This window comes from Linepithema humile, chromosome 8 (genome assembly GCF_040581485.1).
Source record: "Linepithema humile isolate Giens D197 chromosome 8, Lhum_UNIL_v1.0, whole genome shotgun sequence".
NCBI lineage: Eukaryota > Metazoa > Arthropoda > Insecta > Hymenoptera > Formicidae > Linepithema > Linepithema humile.
In genome coordinates, this window is record NC_090135.1 from 102,598 (window position 1) to 125,234 (window position 22,637).

The following is a 22,637-nucleotide window of genomic DNA, read 5'->3' on the forward strand; positions in this document are numbered from 1 at the left end:
TTTTATCGCACGTTATATCTAAACTCAAATACATACTTGTATCAAAAATCTTTGGAATATAATCTCATTATAGATCACTTAATAAAGCATAAAAGTACAATACGTATCTTAAATTATAAGCTCCTTTTATAATCATCTGAAAAGCAATGAGCTTTTTGTAAGTAAGATATTAAATATCTTATGTCTAAATTATTGTCTGTTGATAATAGCATATTGTTTAATCGAGTTGCCTCAACCTTTTAAGATTTCTCTCATTTAAACGTATTATCTTTGGAAATTGCATTTAATCCTAAAATCACGAAGTTGTAATACTGATGTACCCGCTAAATTGACTTAAATCACGCAATTTCCGAAATGCGCGTAAACTTTTTTTTCGCTTTAAATCGAAGTTGTTTTTTATCAGCATGGTTCTGCCGCATGACATGAATTATAATATAGTGCTCTATGCAGAATGTATTTTATTACGAAAAATTACATAGATAGGTTAAATTATAATATAAATAGAAAGAATGCGATAAACCAACTGATAAAGTCAAATTTCGATCTCAACTTAAAATCAGATATAAAAAAAATCTTCTTTTTTCATGAAAAAATGTCTTTATTTTAACCATGTATCCGAAATGTAACTCCTTTGCAATCAATTGACAGTATTTATGATAAATTAAAAATTTATTTTTCTTAGAAACTAAACTAAAAAGTATATCATAGGATGCTATAATATAAACTGCTATAATATATAATATAAACTTTATCTTTTTCTGAAAGAAATAAAAATATTAATAAAGATTATAAAATGATATAAAAATGTACCATAAAGATACAATGTGTGTATATGCCATTATTACAAATTTGATATAAATAACATAATAATGCTTACTGTTGTTGTACATACATATGTACATACACACTACACTATTTGTGTGTAGCAGTATTTTCTTTGTTCGACGTATCTCTTAATTTATTAAAGAGTGATAATACTTTGTATTTTGTTGATATCCTACGAGATTTTGAACCAGCAAGTGGATGAATATTTAAAAAGTACTTTTGTAAAAATTCTAAAGTACATGTACAATTTATGGGATATTCCATGTTGAAAATGTAATATACGGACATCAACATTTTCAAAGCTTCATAAAAGCAAAATGTCCTTTCAATCAATACATTTTCTATATATAAATAAAACATCCGACATGCTGCGTCATCTGTAATAATATAATATACGATAATGAAAGCAATTACAAACATATAACAATAAAAATTTACTAAAGTTAAATTTAGTATAACTACATATAGTGAAATTACTTATGATTATGATGCATGGTGCCACAGTTGGTGATTTTATATCCTGCAACAATGTTCCTTCCTGTTAAATAAGTTATATTCAGTATTAATTAAGTCTATGACATTCATATAAGCAAAATAAATATATTTAAAGAAAATATTTACAGGATATGTTTTAAATAATCCTTCAAAATCTTCTTTAAAATGTCTCATTATAATTTGTATCAATTTTATCTCTGTTGGATTATTAGAATCATTGATATCTTTATATTTTTTATGTTGTCCATAATTGAGAATTTTTTCTTGTTTTTTTTATAATTTCTTCCTTTAGAAGATCTATAGAATGTCCCATTAGTTTTTCATAATGCCAAAACATAAATGTTTTTTGTAAAAGTATCGGCCATGTGGTTTTAATATTTTTGATACTAGGTATTTCATGAACATTGTTTAAAAATAATCTTTGCGCAGGATATGTCGCTTCAAGATAGGAATAAATTTTGTGTTGAATTTTAAGATCGTTTTTTGATGAATCATCGTCAACTATTTGACATAGAAATTTAGTCTTTTCTTCAATTGTTTCCTCAGTTTCTGTATCATTATATTTTTCTGGTTGCCAATTACTACATCCTGCTTTAGCGGATAATACTTTCTTTTGTTTTTTTATAGGTATATTTAAACTTTGGCTTAGACTTCTTTTCATATGTGGCCTATTTAAGTAACAATTTCGGTCTCGAAGTTTTAAATATGTGGTATGAAATCCATCGCCAAAACATGTACCATCTTCATTTATATCTTTAAAAGTTTGTGGGTATTTATTAACAATTTTTTCAGCTATTATTTTAAACGCTTTGGATGGTATAAATTCTTGAATGTTTCTCATTTCAGAAACGGTACGGTTCACAACTGCATTTATTACATATTTGCTGCGACTTCTATTTTGCAGTTCTTTAAGCACTGTTGATTCTAAATTATTCCATGGTATTTGAAAATTTATCCAAAATTCAAGTTCTACTTGTTTATTATTTGATATTTGATTTATTGGAGATAAAATAGATAGCGAACTTGATGATGGCGAAAAAGTTTCCTCATTTAAACTAGATGTGAGTGAAGCAGTATCAGAAGACATAACTGCAGTTTCATTTTGTACAGACCAGGATTCTTCTGGTCGTAGTAACATTAAAATTTCACCGGAACAAAATTTTAGAACCTCATTGTCATCAATTATTGTGCCATCTTTCTCTATGACAAGAACAGAACCAACAATTCCAAGTTTAATATTATTTTTTGTAATAAGATCTGTTAGCATATCATCTGATTCACGAAGTATAAGTGATATTTTATTTTTTCTATCGGCAGACCAGACTTTATAGAGATACGACATCTAAAATAAAAGAACATATATATACATGCATAATGTAACAATTTACGTTGAAGTATAAATTGCTTACATCATTTTAAGATCCAAATTTATGAATCAAGAGGTGCATATTTGAAGACATATACAGGAATAGAATTTAAATTAGTTTCCAGGATAGGATGTGGTGCAAGTAAGGAAGTGTATGGGAACAACAAAATTTTCTCTACATTGCAATCTATACCTTTCAATTCGAACTGTTCATATATGCCAAAATCAGGATTATATGTAATTTTTGTTATGGTACCTAAAAAATAAATGTTTGTATAACAGTTATTTATCAAAATGTATTTAATTTTACATAGAGTGAAATAATCAAAACAATCTTTACCTACACAGATACACATATTTTTTTTATACGTTATACCTTTAAAAGTAACTTGTGAGGATATGTACTTTATATTTTCATTTTCTCTTTTATGAAAATAATCTGTTATAATAAAAGAAACTTGATCATTAAAGTTTTCAGAAATATATTCTTGTGCATCATCTGCTATTACTAAAGTACGATAATTATTATTGAAATATTGATTTTGCAAAAATTGATGTTTGTGTGATAATAATTTAATTACGTTCTTAAAATTTTGGGAATGTTTAACAATGTTTTTAAAATACCTATGTTTGCTTTCAAATCTCAAGGTCCATAAGTGTTTCAATGGACCAAAACATGTAGTTAAAATGGGATAATGAGAAATATAATGATGCTTCGGCCTTAATTTGATACTTGGAAAACATTTTACTCTCAATGATAAGTAATCATTTATCTTTTCTTGTAATAACGCAATCTGACCAAAGGACAAAGCAGGAGCACAAATTAAAGAACATATTTCTCGAAGATATAACATTAATATCCAAACATCATCCGTAATATTCTTAACTACATCAAAGATTGCTAAGGGAAATATTAATAATATTTTTCTGATTTGACTTGCAGTGCCTGCAATTTTAGTTGAATCTCTTATAAGAGGAATACTATTACGTACATTTTCGTACAAAAACTTCATTTTTTGCAATCTATGATTTAGAAATTGATAAGGAAACCAACCTTCTTTCACAAAATATTTTATACAATATATAAGATCATATGAAACGATTTCTTCAAAAAGATCATGTGCTATGCAGGGTGGTAATCCTGGATTACAAATGTGAAAATAATTAAGTTTATTCAGAGGTGAATCATTTTTTATTCCCTTTACAGCTTTCATGATATTTTTTGCTTGTGTGACACACAAATTGTAATTATCTGAATTTCTGTTTATATTAGTACATGCATACTTTGATTGGAATTCATTTTGAGTTATATCACAAAAACGACAAAAATATTCAGAATTAAAACTTTCGGTAAAACCACCAATTTGATGGCTTCCTAAATTATCCCCCAACATAGCAACAACAGTGTCAACAAAATTTATTGTTTTATTACCAACATTAATATCTATTCCTTCATTTTCTAAACATTTTAAATCATTTATAAGATATTCCATTATTTTTTCCCAACCAAAAAATGTTACATGTTTTTCATAGCATAACATAACAAGCTGTATATTATCAACTTTTGATCTGAGGTAAGGGGGTAAATTTCCTAGCACCATATATACGCCAACAAGTTTAAATTTTTTTTTAGCTGAACCCAAAGGATTACATATTTCAAATGCATCTTGATACAATAAAATTTGTAATGTATATTTATTATTACGAAAGAAATTGTTGTTTTTTAATACACTACCATCTTTAATATCAAAGAGCGCATTACTATTAGAAATCTGAAATAAATTTAAACAAAAGTTTTGAATATCAGAATTTTGTAATAAAACCTTAATAGTTTTCAAAATTGGAATATAATAATAAAAACATTGTTTGTGATTGTTATCAATTCCTAAATTAATTTGTACAGGCATCACAATGTGAAAATTTTGTTGAAAATATATATTTCTTGAATACGTATTTCGAAGACTACCATTAATGGAATTATGAATATTTTCAAAAAAAGAATGACTGTGTTGAAACATATCTTTAATTTTATCTTTTATATCATCTTGAATATCACTTTCATTTAAAGACTTAATAAAGTGTTCATGAATAAGTTTCAGTATAGATGACATACCATCTATTACAGCTTGTAGAGCAAATTCTGTTAGAAAATATTTTGCAGTCAAATTTAAATATAATTGTGAAATAGCTTTTTTAGTATTTTCTATATCACCAAAAACTTGATTTGAAGTTATCTCTTGAGAAACAAGATTGAAATTGTTACTCACATCAAAATTAAATTCTTCGTTATTAACAATAAACTGCTTATCAAAATTGTTTTCATTATTATTATATGAATGATGTCTACATATGTGCACTGCATAAGTATTGACTGTCTTGAAAATTGTGTTATTTAGAAGACAAGATCGATATCCACAACAAATCCCAATTTTACTTTGCCTAATATGATTATATAAATGTTTATGAAAATCTACTCTATTTGTAAAATAATTGTTACAGTTTTTTTCTTTGCAACAATAAGTAACACATGTTCTTTCTTTATAATTTTTTGTGTGGCATCTAAGAATATGTTTTTTAAAATTAACATATTTATTAAAATGTTGCCCACAGTTTTTGAACAGACAAATAATTTTTAAATAAGGCATGTTTTTATGAAAAATTTGATGCTTGTTATACAAAAGAATGGATGAAAATGTACTGTTGCACATTACACATTTGAACATTGTTCAATATTTAATCTTCAAATAAGTAAATAAAGAAATTTATAATTGTGTAGGAAGGAGTTTGTGTGAAAGGAGAAATAAAACTGGACTGAGATAGGATTCATATAAGGATATTTCCTTTCAAAGTAGTAACTGCAACATATTTTATATGAAGAATTATTGAAAAAAAAGAAAATAAAATTGAATGTCACACAAGTGAATGATATTACAATGACAATTATAACATTTGTATACATGTTTTGAAATCAATTAATAAAACATATCATATTATGATCATACCTTGTCCTTGGCAAATTTCTTTTGTAGACTCACTCAACTGTTTGAAATGTTGCTTTAGAAAACGTTATATGAGGAAATAAACAGAACGAAGTTAATAGTTAGAGATGATCTGCTCAAGGTTATTAGAAGAATCCTCTTTCTTTTATTATATATCACTGCAAATTTTAAGTTAAAAATATGTCAGATTACATAGCACAAACTTGGATTTTAATAAATTTAGAAATTAATATTTATAAAATTAAAAATACAAAATTATATGTATGTAAAACTGTGATTTTTCAAATAATTTTTACGATTGTAAGTTGAATTTATGTAAAAACAAAAAAATTCTATTTAAAAAGCATGAAAGATTCTATTAATTTACAAATATATATGCAAAAAATTTTTTGTTTGAACATTACAATATAAAAAATAATGATATTATAAAGATTTAACGAAATTACAATAAACAGCTATTCTTTATAATGTATATGTTTCGAAACTAATTATTAAAATATTTTACTTACCTATCTTGTGAGACCAAAAGATTGCGTGATCGAACAAACAATAACGATTTAGGCAAATTGAACAAAGACGATAATCTCGATGAATGTTATACGGATGTTCTCTCTCTCTCACAGAGAAATATATAAAAATTCATGCACTTCGGGATCCGGACAATCGGACAATGCTTAGGGCAGAAAGTACAATGGCTAATGGCTGGATGCAATCACGCACGAACACGAACTGACAACTTTTCGATAATCGTCATTTCGACGGTTTAGCCAATTCGTTACTAGTACGTCAGACTTATAAACGCATGCGACAACGCTGCTTACGCGATCGCTAACCAATCAACTACGAGTAGCTGCTGCGCGCCTATCTCGAGATATTAATGCCATCACATCGCGCATATTCTGCAGCGAGATATTACCATTATATTTTGGTAATATTACAAAAATTAGGATAATTACATAAAATATTTGAAATATTATATTATTTATGTAATTTTTCATATAAAATAAGATATATTTACACAATAATAGACAAATCTACATAATTTTTGTAAAATTACAAAATTTCTGTAAAATAATATAACTTTTTTAAAATTACATGATTTTGTGTATTTACTGCATTATTTATGTAATTTTTACGTCTATTATTTGTGTAAATTTACCGACTTTTTTTACAGTGTATGTATTTATTAAAGATTTAACCGGTGACTCGTTTTTCTACAAAATTATCATATTTTTTAATGAGCTTCTTTCAGTAATCTGGCAGTTTTCTGATTTTTCAAAAAAATTTTTCGCTGGGAAATTACCTAGTTATGCACCGCAGCTGTAAGCTCGTTATTATTAGAAAAATGCGTTTATATGCTCTACACAGATTCTTTCAGATTTTTTTTAATGTTATGAATATGTAGTAATCTGATGGCATCCACTCTGGATTAAGTAGACGATGTGGTAAAACGCTTTTTTAATGATTACTTTTAGTCAAGATACATAACTTTTCCAACGAAAAGATATTTTTTTCAAAGAATCTGGAAAAACTGCCGAGTCATTAAAACGAGTCTTTGAAACGTATCAATAAACATGATAATTATGTAAAAAATTTAATTTATAAATAAATATCATATATTACTTATTTTTTTTTGTAACAACTTGTTGAAAACTTATGTTTTAAGATTGCGTAGAAAGACTTTTATTGATTAGCATCTAATTATAAAAATAATCAAGAAAACTTTTTTCAAAATAATATTAAAAAATCCAATATTTTTGGTGTTTTATCTCGCGAAATAAGTACTCTATTAGTCGTTATAGCTTTATACAAGATTTCATTTACCTTGCTTCATGTCGAATCTCTCTCTCGAAAGAAATATCCGTATCTGCTAAAACTTCGCTGAAATCACGCGATTTCCTTTCATCGAGTAGATTGCCCGCGCGCGTAATTCCGCGGGATTTTGCAGAAATTCGCGGAAATTTCTCGCAAAGAGATCGAAGCTCTTTTTTTTTTATTCGACAGAGCGGCTCCGAACTGTTTTAATAATAACGCTCGTTAACGCGCGACATGTCGATTTGCGGGCTCAATTAAATCTGTGTCTCTCGAATTGACACAGGTCGTCCGCCAGTACGTAAAACGTGTCACTCTGGCGCCAGATGAGGCAGAATAACGCGCGCCAGTTCGACGATAATTTATGTTATCGTAGGGACGCCCGCACTCCCGAATCCTGATCCTGGCGCAAGAGTTATAGACTAATTAAATCGGTGACGGAGCGCGTGTTAGTGCTTTCACCGAATGCACGCGGCTAATTACCAGTTTACGACGAACCAATGGCACGGCGGGCGATTTGTCGGTTCCCTTCTAATTGCACGCATCAACGTTCGTTGTCAGCTTGTAATTCCGCCGGGCGCAGGCGCAACTGCGATTGATTAAGCGCTAACACTTCAAAACAATACAACTTCTTGCTGCGGTGGTGAACAGCGATGCCCGAAAACCGGTACTAGATCCCGTGATTAAACTGTACCCATAAGAGCGACTTAACATATCTCTTTAGATATTTCTCTATGTTTCCAAACCAAATACATATTAATTTATTTACAAAATTAAAGCAGTCTTAAGACCTACTTTTGCCCCTGTATAATATTGTTAAATTAACTACTCTCTTTTTCTTTCTCGGATGCTACTACACGTAGCAAATTTTAAACTATTTTTCGGATCATAAATTTTATTCATAAAAAATGGAAATGAAGATTACGAATTTGATACATAGACAAAATTAATTCAATGGATCAAAACGTTTTCGGCTAAACTAAAAAATCAATTGTAATCGGTCTTTTGGCGATAGCCGAGCTATCGCAATGCGACAACCGACCCCGAATCGATGCGTAAACGTGAGCTTCAAAGTCGAATCAGTTTAGCCGCCGATCCCATTGAATGAATCTAAATCGATATTGCGGGGCTAGATCTCCGTCGAGTATTGCCGATTGGTTAGTTGAAAAGAGTCACAGACGTGGAAAAACAGTTGCAATTTATTCAATGCCAAATCGCGGCGGGATTGGGACCGATCTCTTTCCCGCCATCTCCGCTCGCCGTTAGAATTGGACTCTATCGGGCCATAACAATTATTAGCATTGCGACGCGCGGCGTGGTAGTGGCACAATAATATGCATAGAACATAGAGGGCTTACAGCATTTCCATTACATTAGCCCTCGCACGAATGCGCGAGCGCGCCAAACGATCCGGAAATAAAGCGGAATTGCATATCGGAAACTTGGTTGCCTGGCCCGCTGCCAGTCGAGTGCCTCCTAATTCTGTTCTTTGGAAAAACCGACACTTTATTCGCGCCGTGCAACTTACCTTCGCAACTTTGTCATCGCGACGGACCGACGACGAGGTTCAATCTGGAAGATGAGGCGAGAAATCTGCACCTGGAAAAAATAAATATAGCTGTAGCGAAGACTGAAAAATGAGCGCGCCTTTAAAGATAAGGTAACGTTCAATTATAACATTTGTTTTTTAAAATATTCTTCCTATTCTCAACTATTAGATTGGCCGGAAAATAATTGCGGTTTTCAACCGTTATCTTTAATTGAAAATATCTCAGCTTCTAATAAAATTTCTCAAATAAAAACCATTAGATTCTACACATTTTCTCCAATGAGAAATAAGTTTATTTATTCCAAATCGATAGAATTCTGGCGTTCTGGAATCGACGAATTCCTTAAAAGTGTTTTCAGCAGCCACTTCGTTGTTGAAAGTTTCTAAAGACCATTTCGAAAATGATTCTTTTGTTATAAGAAGATTCCTCGTTTAAGATTCGTAAATTCTCCCAAAATCTTCCTCAAAATCAGGATTCTATTCAAGAGATCATCAATGGAGAACTGCTCCTTTTAATGATATCCGCCCTATGTTCCTTCATTCTGGTGCTGAGTTATCTTTTAACTTATCCTACATATTGCAATTTCAACAAGAAATCATGTACATAACACCGCGATGAGATAAAATATTTCATTAATTTTTTCCAGTTTTAATGAACTGTTTTGAATTGTTAGGGATCAATTAACAATATTAAACATTACTCTAAAAAATACAAATTACGAACGAATCGACTACATTTTATAAGTGTGGTGTATAAGTATAGATTCAGATTCTTTTTTAAAAAGGTCGTCAGCAAGAAAGAAAAACTGACTTCACTTTGAAATCGTTTACGCATTGATTCGAGATTACTGCATTTGACTGTTTTTCTCGTAGATATTTTAACTGCATCAAATACTATTACGCCGTCTAATAACAGACTCCGTGCGCAGCGCGGATTTTTCATGAAATCGCGGTACAAAATGGGACGCCTTTCTTTATTAATCCTGTCGGAAGTAACGATAACGTTCCGTGCGAAGTGTTCTCAAGTTAGGTCGATAGCGTCGTTAGAATTTGAAACGCAAATGAGAAAGTCTCCTCGCCTCGATAACGTCGAAATCCCGGCAAAAATCACTTGGCGCGCTCGTGCTCTCGCGCGGCAAAGGCTACGATTTTATTTCCACGAGCCAGCTTGCGCTGCCTCATGGACGCCTCTGTAAGTCCTCGGCTCCATTTCGCGTCTCGCAGCACTGCCATGTAAACGAGGATATTCCTCGTCGTAACAAGCTGTAACTAAATGCGTAAGACGGAGGCGTACACATCGGGCGGCATGCTGCCGGCCCGGTTCAAGCTCGACCATTGGTTTAACGAGCGCGTAAAAGTTAAAACAGTAAGTGCCTCTTATAAGCGCTTTTCTCCACCGTGGTTTCAAATGGCAAACATCACCGTATTTTATATCTTGTTCCTACTCACGCTTTCTTCTTAACTTAAGTTTATCCCGATATTCTATGCGCGGCGATCTTTGCGAAGTTGCGGTCGTTCACAATTATAGTCGAACTTTCGTATTTCTTCTTCTGATTTCTTTTCCTTTTCTTTTTCCTTTCCTTCTTACGCTGTTCTGTCATTGTTCCGTATTTGTCCGATTACATAATCGTGTTAAAACACAAGAGAAAAACCGCTTAATTAATAAGTCTGACAATTTTGTTATGCAAAAAGTGAGTAGCAACAGCAACAGTAATAAAAAATTAAGTGGAAGGCTAAAAATTTATTTAATACTTAAAATTTGGAAGATTAAACTATATGTAATGTTTTTTACGTCTATATGCATGCCATTCTTTTCATAATCAATGTAAATTATCCGTGCATATTTTATATTTTTAATATTTTTATATTATCTATTATTTTTATACAAAGTATTCCATTGGATAATAAGGCATTAAAACAGGATGTGTCTTCGAAATTATTTAAGTCTTACATAAAAACAGGACAAGTATATTATATTAAAAATACAAAAGTCTATATATGTGTATATATATTTCAGTTATAAATAGGAAAATATAGACTATTTAAAGTACAGCTGCATTCTATGAAGTTCTTTCTTCCTCTTTCGCTTCTTTGTTATCTTTCTGTAACTGTACCGGGTCACGTGACAGTCTCATCTCCTTCGCGTGCAAGTTTATCTCATCGTCTCTTTATCTCTCTTGCAGTATAGAATCAGCGCGATGTTCGTGGAGTTCGCGGTATTCCAATTTCCAGGGATAATGTATCTTCCTAGTTGGCTCCAGCCTCTCAAGAGCGAGAGCGGGAGCTTGCCAACTGGAAGTTCATTAATGAACTAAATTACCGTATCCGTTACTTTTATCGTGCCACTACGATCGTATAATACACCCTCCAATTCACGAAATCGTTCCTGACGATATTTGGCTTCTGTGCATACTTGTCGCGATGATAAGCAAAATTCGGTAATGTACTTCCGCGGACCGAGCGCAATGCTGGAGAAAAGCAAGTGCAAATGCGACTGTGACTTCTCCAAATGACTTTGGAGAATTTCTTCTCTCTTTTTGTGGCTACTGTTTTTACATATCCTTTTTAGTAATTTACTCTTTTTTTAAAAAGGCGATATTTTTATTTCTTAATATTTTATAGATTTTATATTAAATTAATTATTACAAAAATATAAAAGTTTAAGCAGTATATGATTCAGATAATATATAGTGAAACTGCATATACATATATTGAAGTAAAATGCTATCAATATTTTAGCAATGATTAGAATAATTCATATAACGCGAGAGTAATTTATATAATCTGAAAAATCATAGTAAATTTATTCTTAATTATAAAAGAATGATAGTCATATTTGCACGCAGTTCACATGAAATTATATGGGGGTTGCCAATATTTTTGATCATCGTTGATAGGATGATTTGTCATTTGAGAATTTACGCCGATGCCTTCGCGCGTTTAAATCCGAATGTATAATGTGGTAATAAAGCCGTCGGCCATACGTTACGTCCACGCACGTCACATATGGTGCGTACAACTAAACTGTTATTTTTTAATTTATGCCTTCAATTTACTAGCTCAACGATGCTCGGCGCGGGTACCAGAATAATTAATGCTAACCTGGCCGGTTGCACGAAATTATTTACCCGATAATTTTTGTTAAAATCCGCCATTAAACTATGCGTACGTTGGTAATTGCCGTTGCTCACGCACTCTCTCATTTTCTCCCTCTCGCGCGTAATGATACCCATTTTCACACATCTTGTTTATTATCTTCGCTACCATTTCCCCCTTCATTGATATAAACTTCCTTGTAACATCGTTGGAATTATGGTATGTCACGGTTAATTTAACATATTTTTGTAATGATAGGCACGCATCGTCGATTATTAGGGACAATTAATTATATATTTTTAGGTTCAATAAGCAATAAGATACATAAGTAATAAATATATTGTGCTTTTATTTTAAAGTTTTATTGAATGTCAATATTTTTTTAATGTACAGACACTATTAACAATATACATTTGTATATTGTTTTTTATCATCCATTTATCAAAACATAAATCGGACATTCCCTTCTTTTTTCAGTTTTATTTTTATTCATATTTGTTCTAAAATAAAATGACAGAAAATCATACATATGTCAGAAGGAAAATCTCAATAAATCTATCGAACGAATAATATAGACATTCAATCGCCTTTAAATTATGAATAAAGTAAGAATATGTGGTAACGAATTTGCTAGGATTTAGGGAATCCATTCCACGTCGTTGATCTTTAATCTTCCGCCGTTCATAACTTTCCACGTGACGCGGCTATTTTGTTCCATCGATGTTTGATTATCGTCTTTTTGTTATTTTACATTATTTTATGCGATACGGCAAACTTTTGTATCTTTTTGCTGACTTTTTTCTTCAGATTACACGAGGCACTTACAAGACTGTTCTAAATTAATGGTAACGCATAATTGAAGATATTATTTGTAACAAGCCATCAGATCGCGCGCGCGCGTGAAAAAGATCTCTCGGGATTTAAATATATTTTATGTACCGTGCACAAGTATTTCGGCTGACCGTGGGCGGACATCTATATAGCGGGCTATAAATTACGGTGAATCTTATTGTTCTCGTAAACCGCATCACTCAGCGCCGCATTTCGAATCACGATCAGCAGCATTGAGAGATTCTTGATATTTATAAAAAAGATTAATGATTCGGAGATGTCATGTCCGATTATAAAAGTTCGCGAGGTATCGGCTTAGAATTTGACTACAATGTGGTCATTGTGTCGAAACTTTCAATTTTAACAACAATACAAGTTGCTTTACGGTATCACAAACGGCTTTGCATCTCTTCGTGGTTGTAACGCGTGCTTACGCGCTATTCCCTTTTTCGCGAGCAGATTGCATCCGGAGTCCAATTCCATTCCGTTACAATCTCTCGGGAGCTAGAACTGTATCTCCGCGTATTCACATGCTTGGATCTTACGCGACTACGGTCCCGTATTGACCCCGATACGGGCTTGGCCGGTCGTCTTACGTTATTTCGGAATTTCTCGGAATGACGTAAACTGTGTTTCGTGCCGTACGGAAAATCGCACGTAATATCGTATACTGCAATAAAGACTTTCAATCTGTTGGTACACGTTTCAAGTCGGAAAGCTGCTTTTCTACTTGCAAATTCTTATTTACTTCTCTGTAAACACGGAAAATGTCTTCTCTTATCGCTTCTGTAATAAAATAATTCTAACGTTTAAAATAAGTTTATATGGAAAAAATTAAAGAGCTTTCGCATCAATTTTGTACCGGGAAAAAATTTATTCCATCGTCGGTTTGAAAAAACACCAAATTTTGTTGTCCAGTTGCATAGCTAATTACATTCTTCAGGGGAAACTTTTATCTCGTGAAAACGATCGGAAGCTTATAATGGTAATCCTTTGATTGTGCGCGAACACGTTGGTATAAGCCAGTGATTTTTTTCCTCGTTCGCGCGTTTCACGTGCCATCGATGTCCGCCGAATTCTTTTTGTTCTCTCCTCTTAGTCGGACTAGTCGGATTAAAAACCGACGGCCGGACTATTCGTTAAAGTCTATTTGAATGATAGAGACGCGCACGCCCCTCGACTTCAGTTTTTTTAATAAAAGCAAACTCGTAGGCATACGTGCATGTACCCGTGACGCGGGCCCCGTATATGACTGCAAAAAACTCGCTTCTCACCGCCTCCACTATAAAACGAAATTCACGCCCCGCAAGCAAAATATTTGCTCTCTATCCCACCGCTATTTTCAGCTTCGTACTGCATAGCCCGCAAGCTGGAAATTGCCAAATATGTATTCATTTTTTTTTCTGGGTATCGTAGCATATGGGCGATATAGTACGATGTTGAAGCGCGAGAGAATTTACACTGCTTGTCCACGTTATACCTGTTACACGGTGTACAACACGGTATCGAACAACAATACCAAACTATTGCGATCTGTGTGCGTTTCGCTATTAAAAAAGATTGCGTGGAAGCGCAACATTGTTATGGTGCAAATGACCCAGTTCTTCATAAAATAAACTTTACAAAATCGCGCGGCATAAATCCGTGACATCGCGCGAAGTGTTCGTATCTCTCTCGTGGGTTTCTCTTCTTGCTTTTTCTCGTTGCTTCGTTTTCTTTTTCTAACGCGCATTGCTTTATTTACGTTCCTTCATTCCGATTGTCTCTTCTTGTTTCCACCGGCTTTTCTCTTTCTCGCTCTCCCCTCCTCTCTCTGTCTCTCTCTGTCTACTTTCGTCCTTTCGTAGTTCCACCAGGCTTGCGTTCGTGCCCGACTGGCTAATATATGGCTCCTTGTAATTGCTCCACGATAAATTAATACGATTTCGCACGCATGTGCCGCACGATATATAGGCCCATTGTTTCGGGTGACGGTACCCTCGAGGAACGAAAGGGTACGAACGCTTACATACGTATCCCAGAACACTTATCCGCGGTTCGGAAATAATGCATCTCTTCTTTTTGCTTACGTCAATCTTGGAAGGGAAACAATTTAAAGCTTACATTTTTCGTTGTAACAGAATTGACAATTTGCATTTTATATTTATATTTGTTATATTATGTACAATAATTGCAGTAGTTGTACTGCTACATGAAATACCAACTAATAATTATAACTAGATAGACTTTTTTACATATTTAAAATCTTGCCAATTAGTGGAATTTTACATTTTATTTTTTGTAGTAAATTTATTATGTTTAAGAGATTTGGTATATACTTTCTTAATTAGATAAATTGTTAAACAATTTTTTATTTTTCTTTGTTGTAGTTTAAATAACGTCAGAATATATGATATTTAACGTAAAATTGTTGCGTATGCGCGTTTTTATGTATTTATTTTGGCTTACGTTTCTGTCATCAACGTGATCCTTCGGTGTTTTAGTGAGATATATTCAAATTTAAAGCGAGAAATTTATGGACTCCAAAGAAAATAATTTTTATATTTGTAAAATCTCGATTTCGAATTAAAGAAATTATCAAAGTAAAATTTTTGTTTGTTCTGATTATTTAGTATATTTCCTAAATTGCTCTTTAATATTTCGATTTTAAATGACTTTTGATCAAATTAAAACGTTTAATCTCTCAAACTTGGGACTTTTTATATCATTGGGAATTATTGAGTGGAGCTAGTTTTAGTTTTCGATCAAGAACTTTATTGCTTATAATATTTTTTTATCAGATAGGAGCCAATTTATCGTGCGTTTCTTCTCGCGCGGTACTCGTAACGGCATCTCTTAGAATATGCCTACACCATTATCGTTGGTGCTTTATCTCTTATACTTTGTTTCTGCCTTTCATTATTACTATAGGCGACATATGTAGTCATGTAACGAAGTACAATATTATATTTGTTCATTACGTCGACGCGCTAAAAATCGTATTGTCCTCGACATTGATCTATCGACATTGATTTATCTCGAAGGTTTGTCATTGCGCGCAACACAGAGAGTGCCAAAGAATGAAAATCAGAAAGGGAAATCGTTAAATTTGTTTCGTGATTTGATTGATGCGAATGTTCAATCAGCGTTGCCGCGCGTTTCGCTAATTGCTTTGATCACTCAATGTAATTCAATGTAATGAAACATGTGTAACCTATAGACCTCGACAACAGGGCCCGAGAATGCAGTTGAAACTGTGACGCACAATAGCATATTATCGGGGAAAATCGTATAGAGCATTATACACATTGAATCAATATACTAATATATTACTTTTGCGCTAAACCATAAATTGAAAATTTGCGGTCAAAAAAAAAAAAAAAAAAAGAGAGAAAGAGAAAAACACGAGTAAGATGAGAGAAGATCTCAGTAATGGTTGCCGACCGACGGTCAATTTAGACTTCAAAGGGTTGTCCGGTATAAAAGATGTATAAAAAAGGGTATGGCCTCTTACATCCCGAAGCGAATTCCGTTTCAGAGAGCGAGAAGGAAAGAAAGAGAAAGGGTGTAAGCGATGCCTACGACCTGTAGGAGAGCAAAACGCGCTCCATTATTTCCCAATAAATTCCCAACACCGAAAGAGACCGGTCTCTCGCCTTTCCGTCGCAAGCCGGGACCGCCCACTACCTTTTCTCCGTTTCACGTACACGTGCGAATCCGGTCCGAAGTTTTAAGGTGGTTTTAAAGTGTCATCGCACACTCTCGAGAGTGGACGACGGCCAGTCCACTCGGCTCATTTCATCCGTTGTATCAGTAAACTATAACGAGACAAATGGATGTAGGAGCGGGTCGTCTCGCTCACCCCCGCCTTCGTTCTCTCTCACACTCGCTCAGACTCACATCCGTTCCAGCTAGACCCCTCTTCTCCTCTTCTTTTTCTTAATACTCTTCCTTTTTTTTTTCCTTCTCTCGCTCTTTCTCTAACGCGATCACTTTTGTCTCTCGCCCGTCCACGTAAGCGTCGTCCCTTCCTCGAGCACGAGAACGAAGAGAGAATCAAAGTTGTAACTGCATGTGGCCCCCCCCCACGACCATTCTCTTTCGCCGTCCCTTATTCCCCCCCCCCCCCCCCCCCTACGTGAACACGTACTTTAGCCAAAGTTGCCTCGCCTCTCGTCGCAATAGATATAAATGAACTTGGTACTTCCGATCGTTTCCAGTTCTTTTCCTCGGGTCTGCTCCGAACTACAGCGCGTAAAGCAGCTTAGTTCATCTTTCGGTACGTTCGCAACACTCGGTGCTTTACCCAAATAAATAAGTAAATGCTTTGTTCCATGCATTACGACGGATGTAGGATTTCGATGTTTTTCGTCTATCTTGTCGAACGTGCGACATACAAATCTTATTCCACTGAATTTATTTTCAATCAAATTTTGTGTTTTAGAATTTTTATAAAATAAGAAATGTTGATTAAAAAATACTTGCGTTTAGAAACGCTTTATCTACATTACACATTTAACGAACTAAATAATTTTCTTCTATCCTCTTTCCGGCCTGTTATGCTTCTCTCAATTGTCATGGAATCAAATTACCGATTGTTGCATTTTACAGTCTATGTTATGAAAAAAATTTCGTAAAATTATATTTCTTGAAATGCACAATAGTTTACATTTACGCTTTTGATCGTCGACATTACGCACCTGATAATTAAATTTAATAATTAAAAGATATAATACCTTTTTTGTCAAAACATTAACATTAAATAAATGTTTTGTCACAGATAAATATATATTAACGTATAAATTTAAATATATTAAAATAGAACGTCAAATTAGTAATATAACAAAACAACCAGTATTTCTCTACTGTCTTTAACATGGTCAAGCCCATTCACCGCAAGTGTGCTTCCTAGTAATGCGAAGCGTCGGACAAAACAGCGGTCATGATGCTATTAAAACGTTCATTGTGGGTAGGTTAATGCCGCTCGTAATGACTTCAGAATTGTTATATGCTTTTACCACCGAAGATCGGTAATAAAGTTCGTTTATGTTCATCTAATTAACCACTTTCGTATTGTCGATTACTATTTTAAATACAATTATAGTGGTACGATTTTGCAATCGCTTGAAACTTTGCGTTATAATCGCATACGTAGCAGAAATATATGATAATTTGTTTTTGGTGCGGTCGAAAGAGTAACCGGATTACCAAAACTTTATTAAAAAATGTCCAATCTTTTTAGAAAAGAGAAAAATTGTTGTATTAAGAATATAATTATATTCTTTAATAATAACATCTATGTTTTATCTGCGATCTACGTTTAAAAAAAAACAAGAAATATAGTTGAAAAATTTTTATACGGACGTGTTTCGTGATCAGTTTTAATTTTATCCGAAAGTTGTAGCTATCAAAGAGAAAACATACGTAATTTCCCAGATGAGCATTAATATCGCCTGCGCTCCCTTGACAGAACCCGAGATTCGTGGACGATCCATTTCGAGGGTCGCCTGGAATGCGTTTGCGCGCAGATTCCAATTTGCCAAGGTGCTCGGAACACGTACGCTCGCTGAGGGGCCGTTATTTCTAATAGGAGATTTTCAAAAGTTGCATCTCCGCGACCCTTCTTGTTAGGGGGTCAGTAATTGCGCGGTAACAACGTGCTAAGATGCTGTCCGTTGGAATCGGCCAGACGCCCTCGAGATGATGTCGGCTTGGTGAGGAGCGTGCGAAGGGCGGCGGTAAGTTAGCGAATGGGTGGCAGACGGTGGGAGGGGGAAACGAGAGGAAGAGGAGATGGGGCAGAACGTTATCACTGGAGATCACGCTAATCTAACGCCTTCATCCCCTGCACGATCGTGCAACCCTCGGTCTGATCCGACTTGACTTTTTGTAACGACTTCTTCTTCCACCTCCTACATCGACCGCCCGTTTCTCCTCCGCCGTCGCTCCGCGCCCTCTCATCCTCGTTCAAAGCCTCGTTCCGACAGTAATCCAGCTTTCATTCCAATCCACAGCCAGAAGAACCTATCTCCGTAATTATCCGATAAGCGAAAGGGAACGCCCGGTTATCCGGCGGCGGGTTGTTGATACATAGGACGATCTCCGGGCCTGCTTCCCCAAACCCCTGTTTTGTTGGCGTTTCCACTTTACAGAAATAAAAAAAGACTTGGAAAAAAGCTATTTACTTCCTGCAAATTAAAAATGTTGAGCTTGTTACATTTGACAGTAATTTAATAAGATAAATGAGATTAATGACCTCTGTGAAATTAGCACCTCGAAATGCGAGTTTTTATAAAACTGATATAGAATTTAATGGACTACGATTTGACCATATTTGTCCATATATAATTTTTTGTCGACCAGTCTACCTTTTTGCAGAGAAAAGCCATACATAAACAAAAAATTGGATAAAATTTAGTCACGAGCATTTCTAAATGCATTTTTTTAAATTACACGGCATTTGATTATTCACAATTTGATCATATTTCTTCATACATAATTTTTTTTGTTCATTTTATAAATCACTTTATAAACCACTTTATAAAGTTACACACAAATAGAAAAAATTGATCAAATTTTGTCACGAATATTCTAAATGCGTTTTTTAAAATCATATACGGGATTTTTAATTATGTGTTCATAATTTTATCACGTTTGTCTCTAAATAATTTGTATCTATAAATAATACATGAAATTTTTACATCAGAAATAGATGGAATTTGGAAATAAATTTAGAAATTTTATTATATATTTAGATACGGCTTCAAATATTTTTCTATCTAGCAATTAATTCTACTTTTTTTATTTTTATTATTGCGTAGTGCATACTTTAATAAAAGAACTAATTTTTTCGAAAATGAGATGCTAAGTTCACAGAGGTGCTTGAAGTGTGTTTTATGGTAAAGACAGAAGAATATAGTTCAAAAATTAGGGTGCACATATTTAGTGAGCCTAACACATTCAGATAATACTGTGTATATTTAAAAAAAAGTCAAATTAGTTTTGTGAATTTTAATGTATAATATTTATTTTATACAGAATTATTTTCATGTTTCTTCTGTCTTATATGTATATGCAATATGATTAATGAAGTTTCCTTGTAATAATTATTTTTTAATTTTGAGTAATTTTTGAATTTGCAAAAAGAAATCGGCGACGGCAGGCACGAAACACGCGAGCTGTAAAAACTCCGGATGTTCATGAAACATTTACGCGATCATAAAGACAGTTCATAAAGTTTATATGCGCGGATGTAGTCGTTAAACTATCGCACGTAGAGTCTTCGAGTCGACATTGTGTGACCAGAATGTCCGCAAGGAGGCCGCATCGTATCGGTGCTTTTACTACTGGAAAAACTATTATCCAGTCGTCTTTTACCACCAACACTAGCGGATCGTGTAAGCTGGCGTTACATCTTTTATTAGACGTCACATATATTATTCCTGCGGCCGAAAGAAATGGTATCAGCTGACGCTTTGTATTTGCTATGATAGTTGCGTGTGATAGCAAGTGTGATAGCAAATGTGACCAGAACATTTTGCAATTAATTTTCTGCGACTTTTAAAATAAATAATTGTGCGCTATATATTTAGTCGAAATAGACATTATTGCAATAAACTCCGTTTCTCGCAAAAATGGAAAATGGGGAGACAATAGGAATTCACGATATTATCGTTTGCGTCCGTTTTTAGATGAACCACGTCAAAGCGGAACAAATTGGCCCCGTAGAGCTCGTCGTAACGAGTGTTCATAGTCCGATATTCCAATAATATAAATCCTCTTTCGTTATCGGAGCAAATTTATTGGAGGATATTATCGAACGTCGATTATCACGATAACATCATGACGGTACCGGCCGGATTTCGATGTGGATCGTGTTTATTTGGAGCAAAAGGTCCCAGGTGGCTGCGTGTTTATTACAAAAACGTTATTTATTGACTGGCTTCTTCGAGTAAATGATTTGCTGCGCTTCTATATTTGTGTAGTAGAAAGAGATGAGTTTGTGGAGACAGTAATGTCTCATATGTATGTGGTATATATATGTTTAATTATAAAATTAAAAGTTATTGAAAATAGAATATGGTCAAAACATTATCCAAATATTGAAAAAAAATTTACTTGAAAGAAAACAAAATAAAAACTGTAAATACTTAATAGAAAAGCTTCGAAAATAAATCGTCAAAAGAACTCATTTACTGGTACACTAACAAAGTGTACTAAAAGGAGAAGAAGAAAAAGAAATAATGTAGAAATACGTGTAAAGCACGCGGAAATAAAACCAGGGCGAGCGAATTCGGTCATTTTTTCTTGTCCTACGACATAATTGGAAACTACTCTGTTCAACTCTGCTCTCTTCTTCTATCTTATAAAAAAAGAAAAAAATGTTTCCGAGGCTATTTATGAACTTTTACAAACTGCAAATTAATAATTTTGGATTGGTTAAAAAATATATTTTTGGATTAAATTAATATATACTTTTAACTTTTCTACTGCTTAAAAATGACAATATGGGAACAATACTAGCGGTAGAAACACGAGCTATTTATAAGCTGTCAAAATTGATAACATTTCAAGTCATTGCCAGAATCAAAAATGTACTCGATATCCTTCAGTCCATTCATCTCAGCTGTGAAACGCGATGTGTAGGAACATACATATTATGAGTGTACATTGTAGAATCAATCGTTGAATTTATATCGTTTTATACTATAATTATATGTATGGATGTGTCGTGGCACAAAGTACGTTTAACTTGTATTCGTTTCGCGGACCGTAGCGTGTCAAATTCGTGATGTAAATTCGCATAAAGTATACGGGTTAATTTTCTTCCGATAGTCGGTTTCGAAACAGAGCAATTATCAAACATTTATTTATTCGAAACCGACTCGTAGCGTTGGGGTTGTTTTCGTCGTTACGCTTAGTATGCGCGCACATCCTCTTTCTCTCTCTCTCGTGCGCACGTTCGTGTATCAGCGTAAACATTGTTGCCCCCCACTTCTCGCATTCCTTTAAGTCGGAATCGGCGCGACCTTGTGTTTCCTATTATACCGTTATTATTCGCACGGCGGCACTCATACGAATGGTAAATCGGCGTATCGGCGCGTTATTATTTTCAATAATACCTTTACTATTTCTCACAGTTTTCCATGTCATGCTTTTCCGTCTTAATCTGTCGCGCAGAGTGTCAAACATGTAATATTTGAGTTACATCTTTGTCTTAAAATGACAAAGTACACGTCGGGAATCTCGTTTAAAATATCGGGCGATTTTCATATACGCGACGCGAACGCGAGTGAGTGCCTTGGACTGCGAGAACTGAGAAGAGGAGGGGACTCAGGAAGAGCATCGAGCGCGGGGGGACAACGTTTGCGTAATTAATCATTTATTTCTTATTTCTTATTTGCATAAAATATTGCATATAAAATATTAATATAATGTAGCGCACATAAAATATTTAAAATACTTTAAATATATAGTAAAATATTTACAATAGTTGATATTCACTATTCTTAGAAATATTTTACATATTTATTATTATTCAACTAATTAAACTTTTTTCTTTATTCAAAAAATATATTTTTGAAAATTTTAATTCTTTGTTTAGACGTATGCATAAATAAACGAATATAAAGTTTAATGTGCGCAGTAATTATTTTATAAATATTAATTTATAATTATTTCAAAC

The 22,637-nt window shown here is 33.5% G+C and overlaps 1 protein-coding gene across 1 annotated transcript; it reads right to left on the minus strand.

Moving 5' to 3' along the window:
- Nucleotides 1-1,489: 1,489 nt before the first annotated feature.
- On the minus strand, nt 1,490-3,174 carry LOC137001603 (uncharacterized). Its single transcript, XM_067360713.1, has 2 exons — nt 2,730-3,174; nt 1,490-2,662 (listed from the first exon to the last, which is right to left on the minus strand). The coding sequence occupies exon 2, from the start codon at nt 2,660-2,662 to the stop codon at nt 1,556-1,558; it is 1,107 nt and encodes a 368-aa protein (XP_067216814.1). The 5' UTR covers nt 2,730-3,174; the 3' UTR covers nt 1,490-1,555.
- Nucleotides 3,175-22,637: the final 19,463 nt, after the last annotated feature.

What these genes read in the sequence shown, in the direction of transcription:
- LOC137001603 (XM_067360713.1), bottom strand. Translation starts at nt 2,662, where the DNA reads ATGTCGTATCTCTATAAAGTCTGGTCTGCCGATAGAAAAAATAAAATA.